The sequence below is a fragment of the Callorhinchus milii genome, unplaced genomic scaffold (assembly GCF_018977255.1).
Source record: "Callorhinchus milii isolate IMCB2004 unplaced genomic scaffold, IMCB_Cmil_1.0 Scaffold3, whole genome shotgun sequence".
Classification (NCBI taxonomy): Eukaryota; Metazoa; Chordata; class Chondrichthyes; order Chimaeriformes; family Callorhinchidae; genus Callorhinchus; species Callorhinchus milii.
In genome coordinates this window covers 30,438,785-30,451,064 of record NW_024704744.1, presented here as the reverse complement: position 1 = coordinate 30,451,064, position 12,280 = coordinate 30,438,785, and the positions used below count along the sequence as shown (strand labels likewise).

Below are 12,280 nucleotides of genomic sequence, written 5' to 3'. Positions count from 1 at the left end.
CCCACAAAATACACAGTCAATCACTTTACAATATATTCCATGAAGCGCTTTGAAATAACTCGAAGACGTGATAAGGTGCTATATCAAATGCAAGGATTGTTATCATTAATATTATTCCAGTGCTTAAACTCGCTAAACCTTCTACCATCACATATTGTCCGTGATGTTGCTTAAACTGCTTTGACATTGAGGTTCTGGAGGCGTGAAGTGCTGCACCAAACTCCAAACATTTCTGGGTTTCCAGCCTTCACCTCTTTTACCACCTCTAGCACTCCAGAGGTTCTCGCATCTGTACGAGAATGCCTCAGCACCATAACTAATTGGTGCAACAATGTCAGGCATGCATGACATCCCTGTCCCGGCCAACAATCCCCCAGATAAAAATCAGTCATTCACTTAATGGCTATTTGTGGAAAATTGCAAATGCTTTGTTTAAAGGCATCATCATCATCATCTTCATCAACTTCTTCTCCCTCCTCTCTTCCCTTAACCCCTTCCTCCACATCCACTCCCCCACCCACGACCATGGCCACCCCCTTGATCTGGTGATCCCCCGGGGCCTCACCGTCTCAGGCATCACCATCATCAACAAAGCCATTTCAGACCACCACTTCATCTCCCTCAACATCTCCGTACTCCTTCCCCTTTCTCAACCCTCTACCATCACATATTGTCTGTGTAAAAAAATTCCTCCCTCACCCTCTCCACTGCCCTGGAGTCATCTGAACTCCTACACCTCTGGTCCTCTCTGACCGATCTCCCCTCCTTGCTCTGTTTTCTCCACAACTCCCTCTCCTCCATTCTGGACTCCCTTACTCCCTTCACCTCCCAAACTGCATCATACTCCCGTAAATCCCCCTAGTATACCAGCCATCTCCGTTCCCTTAAGGCACAAGTGCGAGCTGCCGAACACGCCTGGACCAAATCCAAACTAATGGTCCATTGGCAGATTTGACTTCATCACACCAAGACCTACCGCTGTGCCCTTGCCTCCGCCAAATCATTCTTCAAAGGACAAAAGGACAACTCCAGGCTTCTCTTTTCCACCACAAACCATCTCCTCCTTCCACCTTCCCATGCCTCGCCCATCCTCTTCTCAAACTCCAACTGTGAGGAGATGCTGGACTTCCTCAAATCCAAAATCGAGGGGATACGTTCAGCCACCTCTGCCCCATCCACCGCCACCCCCACAACACTTCTCCCTCATGACCCACCCCACACCCATCCCCCCTATACTCCTTCGACCCTATCTCTCCCTCCTTCCTCACCGCCGTCGTTTGCAAACTCAAACCCACCACCTGCTTCCTCGATCCCATCCCCACCTCTCTCCTCATCTCCCAGCTCCATCTTTTGGCCCCACTCCTGTCCGATGTCATCAACCTCTCCTTGTCCACCGGTTCAGTTCCCACTACCCTAAAAACAGCCGTCATCACCCCCATCCTGAAAAAACCTTCCCTGGACCCATTCCTTCTCTCCAGCTACCGCCTCATCTCTAACCTCCCATTCTTCTCCAAGGTCCCAGCTCCGCTCCTTTCTCTCTCGCCCTTCCCTCTTTGAACCCCTTCCAATCCAGTTCTGCGCTGCCCATAGCATAGAAACAGCCCTGGTCAAAGTCACTATTGACATTCTGAACATCTGTGATCAGGGCTCCCTCTGCCTCCTTGTTCTCTTTGACCTCTCTGCCGCCTTCGACACTGTCGACCACTCCATCCTCTAACAGTTTCTCCTCCAGCCCCAGCACTGTCACGTCTGGCATCCCCCAGGGCTCTGTCCTTGGCCCTCTCCTCTTTAGTATCTACATGCTCCCCCTTGGTGACATCATCCGCAGACATTGGGTCAACTTCCATATGTATGCGGATGACACCCAACTCTAACTTTCTGCCTCCACCCTCAACTCCAGGACCACTGCTGTCCTGACAGGCTACCTGTCGGACATCAAGTCCTGGATGTAGGCAAATTTCCTACAGTTGAATGTGAACAAGACTGAGGCCCTCCTGATTGGCTCGCGCCAGCACCTCGGGCTCTGGCAACATAAACCTCTATGGTTGCACACTTCAACTCACCAAGCCAGTCAGAAACCTAGGTGTCTTGTTCGACCCTCAACTGTCTTTTCTTCCCAACATCCAAGCCATAACCCGCTCTGCCTTCCCTCACCTCCGTAACATCGCCCGACTCCGCCACTACCTCATCCCTCAGACCGTTGATACTCTTGTTCATGTCTTCATCACCTCCAAGCTCGACTATACAAACTGCTTGTTAGCCTTCCCACCTTCTCCCTCCACAGGCTGCAGGTAATCCACAACTCTGCAATCCACGTCCTCTCCCGCACCAAACTCCGTGAGCCCATGTCCCCCATTCTCGCCTGACCTCATTGGCTCCCTGTCCTTCAGAGGATCTAGTTCAAGATTCTGATCCTCACTTTTAAAGCCCTCCATGGTCTCTGCCACCTCCTAACCCCTACCAACCCACCCTCTCCCTCCACTCAGCCGGCTCCGGCCTGCTCCAAGTCCCCTGACCCGCCTGCCCCATCATTGGTGAGAGAGCCTTCAGCCACTCTGCCCCCAATCACTCCGCCTCGCCTCCTCTTTAGCCTCCTTCAAGTCCCGCCTCAAAACCTCTTTGACCATGCCATCGGTCACCTCCCTTCCCCTCCCCTCCCTTCTTCCTCCCTGACCCCAGCTCAGGTCTAAAATGCTGTACACTGTCCAGCGCCTTGGGACATCCTCCTGACGTGAAAGGCGCTATACAAATGTAATCTTGTTGTCATCAGTGTTGTTTGCCTACATATACACAGTCACTAAACCTCATAGTAAAATCTTGTGAAGCCTTTTGAGACAACTTGATAATGTGATAAGGCACTGTATCAAATACAATTAATATTACTATTATTTATCTCAATAGCAGTTTAGTCTGCAATCTCTAACAATCGTGGAAGCTGGGAGATGCCCTAAATATCTGAAAATGTTACTATCTCAATGTGAATCACTGAGATTGCGAAAATACTGTACATTTTAATGATGTATCGTGCATGAGTGAACATCTGGTATTATCGCAATATACACATGTAATGGCGTCAAGTTGTTGAGATGTTTACACTATCGCAGAACCTCAGCAGGCCCTTTGCTCTATTGCCATGATTCTCATCGTGGAAACATGCAAAGGCAACAGGAGATCTGCCTCACAGAGTACAGTTTTCTGAAATTCGGTACTGGGATATCTAGCCATTTTACATTCCATTTCCCTCCAGAGGTGGGTTTGTAATGTTAAAGGAGAATTAAAGCTCCCAACTGCCAGTAGCATGAAATGCTGAGTAGAAATTGTCATGTCATGTAAAATCGTGATCAGAAACAGTCTCCCTTTATCACTTATTTCTTTTTAAGTGACCCTAAAGGCCTACAGGAGAAAGAACATTCTCTCCCTATGTTGGTTACAATTTTTTCATTTGAATGTTACTGTATTCATTTCTGTTTCACAAAACATCTGATGGGAGTTCCATTCCATTTAGTAAGAGCTGACAAAACCAGTTTGTCTTAAAATGTACAATGGTGCAGAATTGTGGAAATTGTTTTAATCCACTCTTCGTTTGGAAGCTGTTTTAAAAGAACTGCCTTCCAAGTGAAGGGTGAAATTAAGAATTTTCAACAATTCAGCGTGATCGTAAGTATTAATACAAAAACAATGATAGAGGATAAGACTAAGTAATATTTCAGGCCTCTTTCCTGATTTACCACCATATATACAAAACATTTTCCAGAAAGGAAACTTCCAAATGGTCCAATTTTACCTAATTTAACCGCTTTCACAGTCAATGCCTACAGATAATCTGGTCCCCAAAACATAAGACAGCTCCAGTTTAACAGCAGTCCATCACCTGTCACAATGGTCCAAATTCCGAAAGTCTAAAGAGTGGCAATTCAGCAACAAGTGCAGTTTCAATGCAACTCTTCATTGGATTATGGGCAGGTAGGGCTGAAGGGCTGGCTGTGCTCTGTAAGTTATCAGCTCAGTTGTGCATCACTGATCAACAGTTTATTGCCTGTAATCAGCTACAGCAGCCAAAACCTTTGCACTGCACTGGCATATTTGAAAAGCTACGAACACAGACATGTTTCAACACACTCCGAATCGGAATCGCTTCAAGGTGTAAACCACTTTGGAAGCATAACATTCCTACCCAGGTGAAGGGTGCTCTGTCTCCTTGCTGCTGCTGGAAGCCCCGTCTATAGAGTATCCATTTAAATGGTATGCTGTGAGAATCACGTTCTGGGAAGTAGGCGTCAGATCCATGGTGTGCAAAGCATAATTTCTGCGAGCTATTGTTCAACTGGACACAGTATAAGGCAGAAGAGCGTAATAAAAATCCTTCCTTGCCTGGCAACGTGGGTCATTCCCATACTGAAACTCCACCCCTGAAGTTCTGGGACAGTGGGTGGGGTTAGGTTCTGAAATACTGTACCTTTTGTTCTTCCAAACTAGGAACAGCAAATGACAGAGGCTGTGAACTCATAAAGTCCAACTCTTTGTATTGAATTATGCGTGTACTTTGCAGTCCTGATATAGACATTTGCTTCTCATAAATATAAAAGCACTGAACGTTACAAAGGAAATTAATATCAAAGAAACACTGTCAACGTCACTACTCTATTTAACAATCAATTACAAGAGACAATGATTAACTTTAAAATCCTTCTGGATTTTTGTTGCACTTAGGTTCTTAAGCTCTTACATTTTTTTGTGTTATGTGTTAAACAGTGAGTGCTGATGCTATCACTGGAGACTTGGCATATTTTAGGAGTCACTGAACCAGCAGAACCAACATGATTTAACATATACAGCCTGAATCTCAATCTCTCAGGTTACTGCTGAATATTATTGTTTCTTCTATTTTTTTTACATGAAGGCATCTCAAAGCACTTCACAGAATTTACTGTAGAACATACAGTATGCTGTAGGCCAATTTAGAAGCGCTCTGGATCAATACATATAACCAATGATTTTGTTTTGGTGAATGTTTTTTTTTGGAGTCATTGAGATAAAGGATGCTAGTGCTTGGGAAGAGAGAGGTCAAATTTATAGTATTTCTTAATAGGATTCTTTGAACAAAGGATGCCACAAGACCTTCCGTTGACCTCCACTCTGGAAGTAAATTGCAGAGTAGCATTCCCATGGGTTGGTGTGATGTACTTACATTTACTGGAAGGAATACCAACTTAGTGACTTAATTGCTTTTTAGGAATCCCATTATGAAACAATGTATCACAAATTCAATTCCAGAATATTTTTCCCCTTTGGATACCCAGAAGTTAATTGCAGTGCCCTAACCCACTATAATATACAACCCTATATGCTCTCAATGTTAAATAAGCTCTTTATGCACCATAAGCTCTCCAAGTCATTTCATTTAACTTTGCATTAACACTCATATTTTTCAAATAAAAATGTTTTTAAAAGGTACAACAATAATTTTCTATCATTCCCTTGTTCTTTTTAACAAAACAATAACAATCTGTTGCTTTTTTGCTGCATACCAGTGATTCAATTATAATAATAATCCTTGCATTTGATATAGCGCCTTATCACAGCTTCAAGACATCTCACAGCTCTTCACAGAATATACTGTAAAGTGAACTGACTGTATATTTTTGTGAGCGAAATGTGGCAGTCAATTGTGCAGTGTCCAACGAACATTTGTGGATTGAGTGACCAAATTATTATTATTTGTTTTAAGGGATTATTAACCCCAGAAACCTGATCCGCCAAACGACTAACAACCGGGTTCTTATTTACTGCTAGGTAAACAGAGATATTTGAAGTAAGGAAACTTGCCCAATGTTTCGCTCTGCCCAGGAATCAAATTCAGATTCTCTCGCTTGTGAGGCGAGTGCTCTAACCACTAAGGACTCCACGGGTTCAACACTCCCCAGGATTCAACATTCAACAATGCATTTATTATTACTGACTATTCAATGCACCATGAGTTCCTGATCTCAAGCTCTGCACTGGTGAGAACTCGTGTAATTCCTTATAAGGTAAGTCCCATTCCCATTCAGTGACTTTGGGTTGCTCTAATGAATGTTTCAACACTGGCACTCCAAAGCTTGAGTACAGTTCTCTATCTGTATAGAGCTGTAATAATCCTTATGTCCTTGCATTTGATATAGTGCCTTTACAATCCTGTTCCGAAACACATATTCATCCAATTATTTTCTAAATCAACTAATGATGGAGGTTAAAATTGTTTATATAGAAGGTTATTCCCAAATCTGTGGGAGAAAAAAAATCCACTTAATCTCAAAACTTGTTTAAGACTTCTTAATTTTATACAGTTTTAATGTCATCTGGCTCTATGCTCTCAGTCAAAGATAAATCATCATCAATCCCTCTTAGATGCTGAAAACTTGAGTCATGTTTTAATGAAAACAAGTTAGTTTTCTTAATATCTCTTAATAATTTAGAGCCCTAAATCCTGAAACCATCAAGATTGTTGTTCTCCAACTATCTTTATTACATGAATGCGCTTTGCAAGATACGGTGGCTAACAATGCATACAATATTCATAAGTGGTTTTGCTAATGATCTGCATGAGGTTAAATAACTTGAATGTATGATTAGCCTAGCTAGTGACAACTTCACATAGACTGTGAGGCTGAACTCACATTATGGGATGAAAAATGTAATGTAATAATTATCACTAATACTAAATGTCAATCAACATGATGCATTTATTATTATTATTAATAATAATAATCCTTACATTTGATATAGTGCCTTATCATGTCATCAAAGTGTCATCAAGGTTTGACTATATATATTGAGTGAATGCAGCAACCAATTTGCTCACAGTAATTTCACAACTATAAACCAGCTCAGCAGTTTTATCACAAACAATGGAATTTATCCCAAATATAATGAAACACACGTAATTTTCTTTTTCCACCTTTCTTAGTTCACATTCGTTAACATACATATATGATTCCAGTTGCTGCTCATTGTGCATAAACTGACATTAAAATACATCTGCTCTTTCTTATTCCATCTGATTGATTATTCCAGCTCCCTCAGAAAGCTATTAATCTTTTTACAGTCATCACCTGACTATGAGGCTAGTCATCCACAGAAAATGTTATATTACAAGAAACACCTTTCTCCAAGAAATATATGAATAGTGTGAACAGCAGGGAACCCAGAACACACGGTTGAAAGTTATTTGCTCTCAGCAGAACAACTTCCATTTATCATCACCTCCGGCTTTCTAATGCAAAGTGAGTTTTGAAATCAATTAGCCACTTTGACAATAATTTCATGAAGCATGGGTCAGATTTTTCCTCAAGGATGCTCTGTTTTCAATGCCTTGAGATCTCCTCCCAACATGATTAATCCCTACAGGGATTCTTCCCACTCAGCTCCTATTAACCCTGCAAACCAAAGCCCCATCCGGTAGGGTGGTCCTAGCAGGACAAGCAGGGGGAAAGCTTTAGCTGGTTGGACTCCAACACGATGCAGTATGCCAATGCACTCTCTGGGGTCCCCAAGCCTTGATTCTTGCCAACCTGCTTCTAACATTTTCCGCAATTAAGTAAGTAAGATGTGTCCCTCTAGGAAAAGTGCACATTCCATTCGAATAAATATCCAGGGAATTTCCACGTATAGGTGGGATGCGTGGAGCTCTCACTTTAGTTTGGATACTCTTAAGCAAGTTTCTGCACGTGTCAGACACCTGGCTAATCAAAAATATTGAACTACTGCATCTCTCTGTCCTCCCCCAACTCTATGGCACTATTTATCCAGGCAGACAGTTTCAAAGTCCCTTTACCAGCTTTGCACACATCCAGATATAAGAGTCGGATTGTTCTGAGGAACATTTAGCAGAGGATATAACATACCCAAGGCAAAGTAGATATTGCCTTATATGTAATATAGTTTCCAATCCAAGTGGAACGTATTGCTTCCAAGATTTTTGCAACAAGTGCCTATTCTAGAGCTAATGAACGATGTTTTACTGAAGCAAGTGATGTCCAGGTGTTTGGGAACCCTGGGTCTTGCTCCCATCAACATGTAGTTGGGGATTAAACACTCAATTGCTTTAGCTAATTTGATTACAGATTTAACCCTTTAACCTGTTGTACGTTTTCTACAAAGTCAAACAGTTCTTAACAAGATAATAGGATTCAGTCAAGGACATCTGTGAGCGTAGACAGATTCAGTAATTATACATCATCATTTTCTATTATCGAAGACTGAGGTGGTTCAGAAATTTGTTTTGAGATTCTTTTATTCACTTCCAATTTTCTCCTATTCTTTCCTGAATGTGCTGACCCATGTTGGGGTATGGTTGTTAGACAGTAAGTGTCAGCAGGCTATGTGTTCCTGAGGGAAGGGGAGAATTAGAGGCAAGTGAAATCTTATCCTTATCTTGACCTCTATCCCTACAGATGTTCCAGTGACTTGACAATCAAGAGCAGGATCCCTTGTTAATTTATCCCCTCCACGGTATCAGATCCTGTGGTCAAATTGCAAAGTCCTGATATTAATTATAGCTCTTGCATTTGATATGGCTCCTTTCATGTTTAAAGGATATCTGTCTGGATGTTTAAAGGATAAGCGCCCTGAGACGCTACCCTGCATGGAAGGTGCTGTATACGTGAAAGTTGTTGTTGTCTGAAAGAGCTTCACAAGATTTACTGTAAAGTACAGTTAGTCACTTGTAGACAAATGCAATAGTCAACTTGCTCACAGCAATGTCCCCAAACAGCTGTGAAATGAATGACCAATTTTATCTGGGGGATTGTTGGCCATAACACTGGGTGAAACTCCCTTCTCTTTTCATGTAGGGGCATTGGATTTTTAATATGGTCCTGAAAGGCTGAACGGGCCTGCAGATTAGGGTCTCATGTGAAGGACAGCACCTCTAACAATGCAGCACTTCTCTTGTCCTGCATGGGAGTTGGATCTACAACCCTCTGATTCAGAGGCAAAAGTGCTACTGCACCAGCTGACACCTGATGTTGTCAAGCTAAAATCAGCTAACCCAGCACAGACTGGGGATTAAGCACTGATTAAACTTTAGCCTGACCCACATAAGCACATTCAGATTGAGTTTATGAACATAAATGAACTGGCAATCAGAGTCTTTACTTTGATCAAATATATAGGGTATAAAGGAGAGGGTGGGGTGACTATGGAAGTTAGTTTTTGAAGTCAGGCTCGGTATGTGGCCTCTATTCTCACAAGTACTCCATCGTCTCCTCAAGAGAAACTTGTCACTCTACACTCATCACCCTTAGCCCTCAGCTCCCTGCCTCAATCTCTCAAATGGTTTCCACCAACCACATCCAGCATAGACTGCTACACAGCAAGAGGGCGTCATCTTATCCAGCTCCAAAAACTACTTCCATGGTCTGGCACACCTTCCTTTGTAGCCTTTCATGCTCCTTGTGTGTTGTAGTATCTGCCCCACTGCTCACCCCCACTTTATCTATATTCAAATTACACTTTAAAACCTATGCACACGCCTGATAATGATCCCTCAAGAAAAAAATAAATAAATTGGTCACCTCAATCCACGACTGTTTGTGGGACACTGCTGTGTGCAATTTGCCACAAATATACGGTCAATTCACTTTACAGTATATCCTGTGAAGCACTTTGAGACGTCTAGAAGACGTGAAAAGTGTTACATCAAATGCAAGGATTATTATTATCTCTTTGACTGTGCCTATGGTCACCTCCCCCCACTACCAGTACCACCTTTTCCTCCAACTTGGCATACAACACCTCTGAGATTATTCTTACATGCAGGGCGCTACATAAATAATAATAATCCTTACATTTGATATAACGCTTTTCACGTCTTCTAGACGTCTCAAAGCGCTTCAGAGACTATACTGTAAAGTGAAATGATTGTATATTTTATGGGCGAAAAGCAACAGCCAATTGTGCACAGCAGTGTCCCACAAACAGTCGTGGATTGAGTGACCAAATTATTCTTTTTTTTAAAGATTATTATCCCCGGAAAAGCGATCCGCCAATTGACTAACAACTGGTTCCTATTTACTGCAAGGTAAACAGAGGTATGTGGAATAAGGAAATATATCCACCATTTCGCCCTGCTGCGAATAGAACACAGGTCTCTCGCTTGAGAGGTGAGTGCTGTAACACTGAGCTACAGGACACCACAAATGCAAGTTGTTGTTTTTATTGTATTTAATTCTGAACTGTTTACCTTCTGCCCTGCCAATTCAAAGTGTGAAAATACTGTCGTCAATTTATCCTGCCTAAACTATGCACTGCCATTTTCTTTTGTGAAACAGCGCATTTGTGCATATGACAACTAATCTTCAGGTGAACTTTGATCATGAAAATGTCTGGTCAATACCTTTTTATTTCCTATGATTTTTTTCATGGCTGTGTAATCCAGACTTGAAACATGGAATTTCCCACAGTTTGTCCATGTGAATGCTATTAGACTCACCTGCTTTTTGTTCCAGCTCTGTTTTCACAACACTCTGTGAACAACAAAGTTCTATTTCAAAACTGTCTGGCCAATTTGTGGTACAGTACACTATCCAATTACTGATTCACAAGAGACCTGCTTTTCATTTGTGCTTCTTATGATTAAAAAAATGGTCATTTGCTTCACCGCTGTTTGTCAGACATTGCTGTGTGTAATTTGGCTCCCCACATTTGCCTACAAAATACACAGTCACTATATCGCACAGTAAAATCCTATGAGGCTCTTTGAGATGTCTTGACAACGTGATGCGTCTCCACAGCAAATACAAGGATTATTATACTATATACTGGAAGCGTACTCCACTCTCCTATGTATGTACCGACACACAGCCTGCCAGCCACGCCTCTCAGTCATTCATTTGGGTCGGTTCTGGCTGTTAGATTCTGCTTCATTGTTTGCTGCTCAAGCTGATCTAGTTCTTTTAAATTTTCTTTTATTTCCCGTTTGTAGCCGGTTGTTCAAGCAGCAAAGCTTGATTCAAGAAAAATGAATTCTTAAAATAAAATGTCAAACCTGCACTTGATAAACAGCTCAATGTGATAGAATTATGGGATATTCCTGTGGACAAATTGGCTGTCAGATTCGCCCACAAAATACACATTTACTGCACTTTACAGTAAATCCTGTAAAGCACTGATAGAAAGTACTCCACAGCACTATGTTGCCCCAACATAGGGTTTGAACCAACAAGATTCTGACTCCAGAGATAAGAGTGCTATCACTGAGCCAGGCTAACACTATAATGTCATAATGATCCAATGTTACAATGGATCAACAGACCTTGCTAATGTTACTTTGAGTTGGATCTAAGTTTTATTTTCGGGTGAACAGCCCACTTCCTCAGTCTTAAAAAGGAGTTGAATCTTTCAATAAAGAATTATTTGTTCATATGGTGAGACTAGATACTTACTCATAAAGTCAACTGCAACACTCTCCAAACCAGCAAAATGCTGGACTAAGAAAAGGACTGAGCGCTACTGCCATCAGTTACCAATAAGTATAGTATGTGGCACCACACACAATTGAAGAACAAGTCTGCCTTTCTTGATGATAAACAAACCAGCCGAGTTTTATCCATCCTGATTGGATCAGCCTTCTGCATAAATACCCATCTTTTTCTTTTTTAGTCACTCTGCACAGATACAGTATTTGCATGTTTGGCCGTTTTGTTCCATTATACATTTTAATACGTGCTCCAGTTCAGTTTAGTTAAAAAAAAGTGAGCGTAAATATGATCCTTGCAGGGTGTTCATGGATAGATACAATAACACAAACATCTACTGAACCCATTCTCTAGAGTCTAGGCTATGTGCACAAACTGCATCCACTCTGTGGCCTGAAGCTGTATTGCATGTACTGCTCGTCGGGTTTTCAGAACCATGTTGAAATTATTGGTAGATTATTTACAGTAAAGTTTAAGCAACTGTTTCCAAAGACCTTTACATTTTATCTTGGTGATACAGAAAGAATTCCAGATACCATTCCTCATAACAAGAATGCTTTTATATGGTTTGGCACAGTGTGTCGAATAATGAAAGAGCAATGGGATTAGATATATCTAATTGCTCCCTTCTTGCCAATGTTTTCTCTATGGTGAGAATCTGACCTTCACCAACATTTGGTTTAAGAGGTTCAAACTTCAAGCAATGATTTTTTTACTGTCAATTCATGTTTCCCGCCAGTATCTACTTTTGTGCTCCGTTCACTCTGACCTCCTTGGGGAAGTACTGATAAAAAAAAAGTGGCCTACCAGAACATTAATGGATA

At 41.7% G+C, this 12,280-nt stretch overlaps 1 protein-coding gene across 1 annotated transcript in view; it reads right to left on the bottom strand.

Annotated features, from left to right (window-relative positions):
- Window positions 1-4,407, bottom strand: part of arhgap18 (Rho GTPase activating protein 18) — a 48,043-nt gene extending 43,636 nt beyond the window's left edge. The window contains exon 1 of the mRNA XM_007899249.2: window positions 4,175-4,407. Coding sequence (XP_007897440.2) covers window positions 4,175-4,287 — 113 coding nt within the window. The 5' untranslated portion in view covers window positions 4,288-4,407. The remainder of the gene's footprint in view (window positions 1-4,174) is intronic.
- Window positions 4,408-12,280: the final 7,873 nt, after the last annotated feature.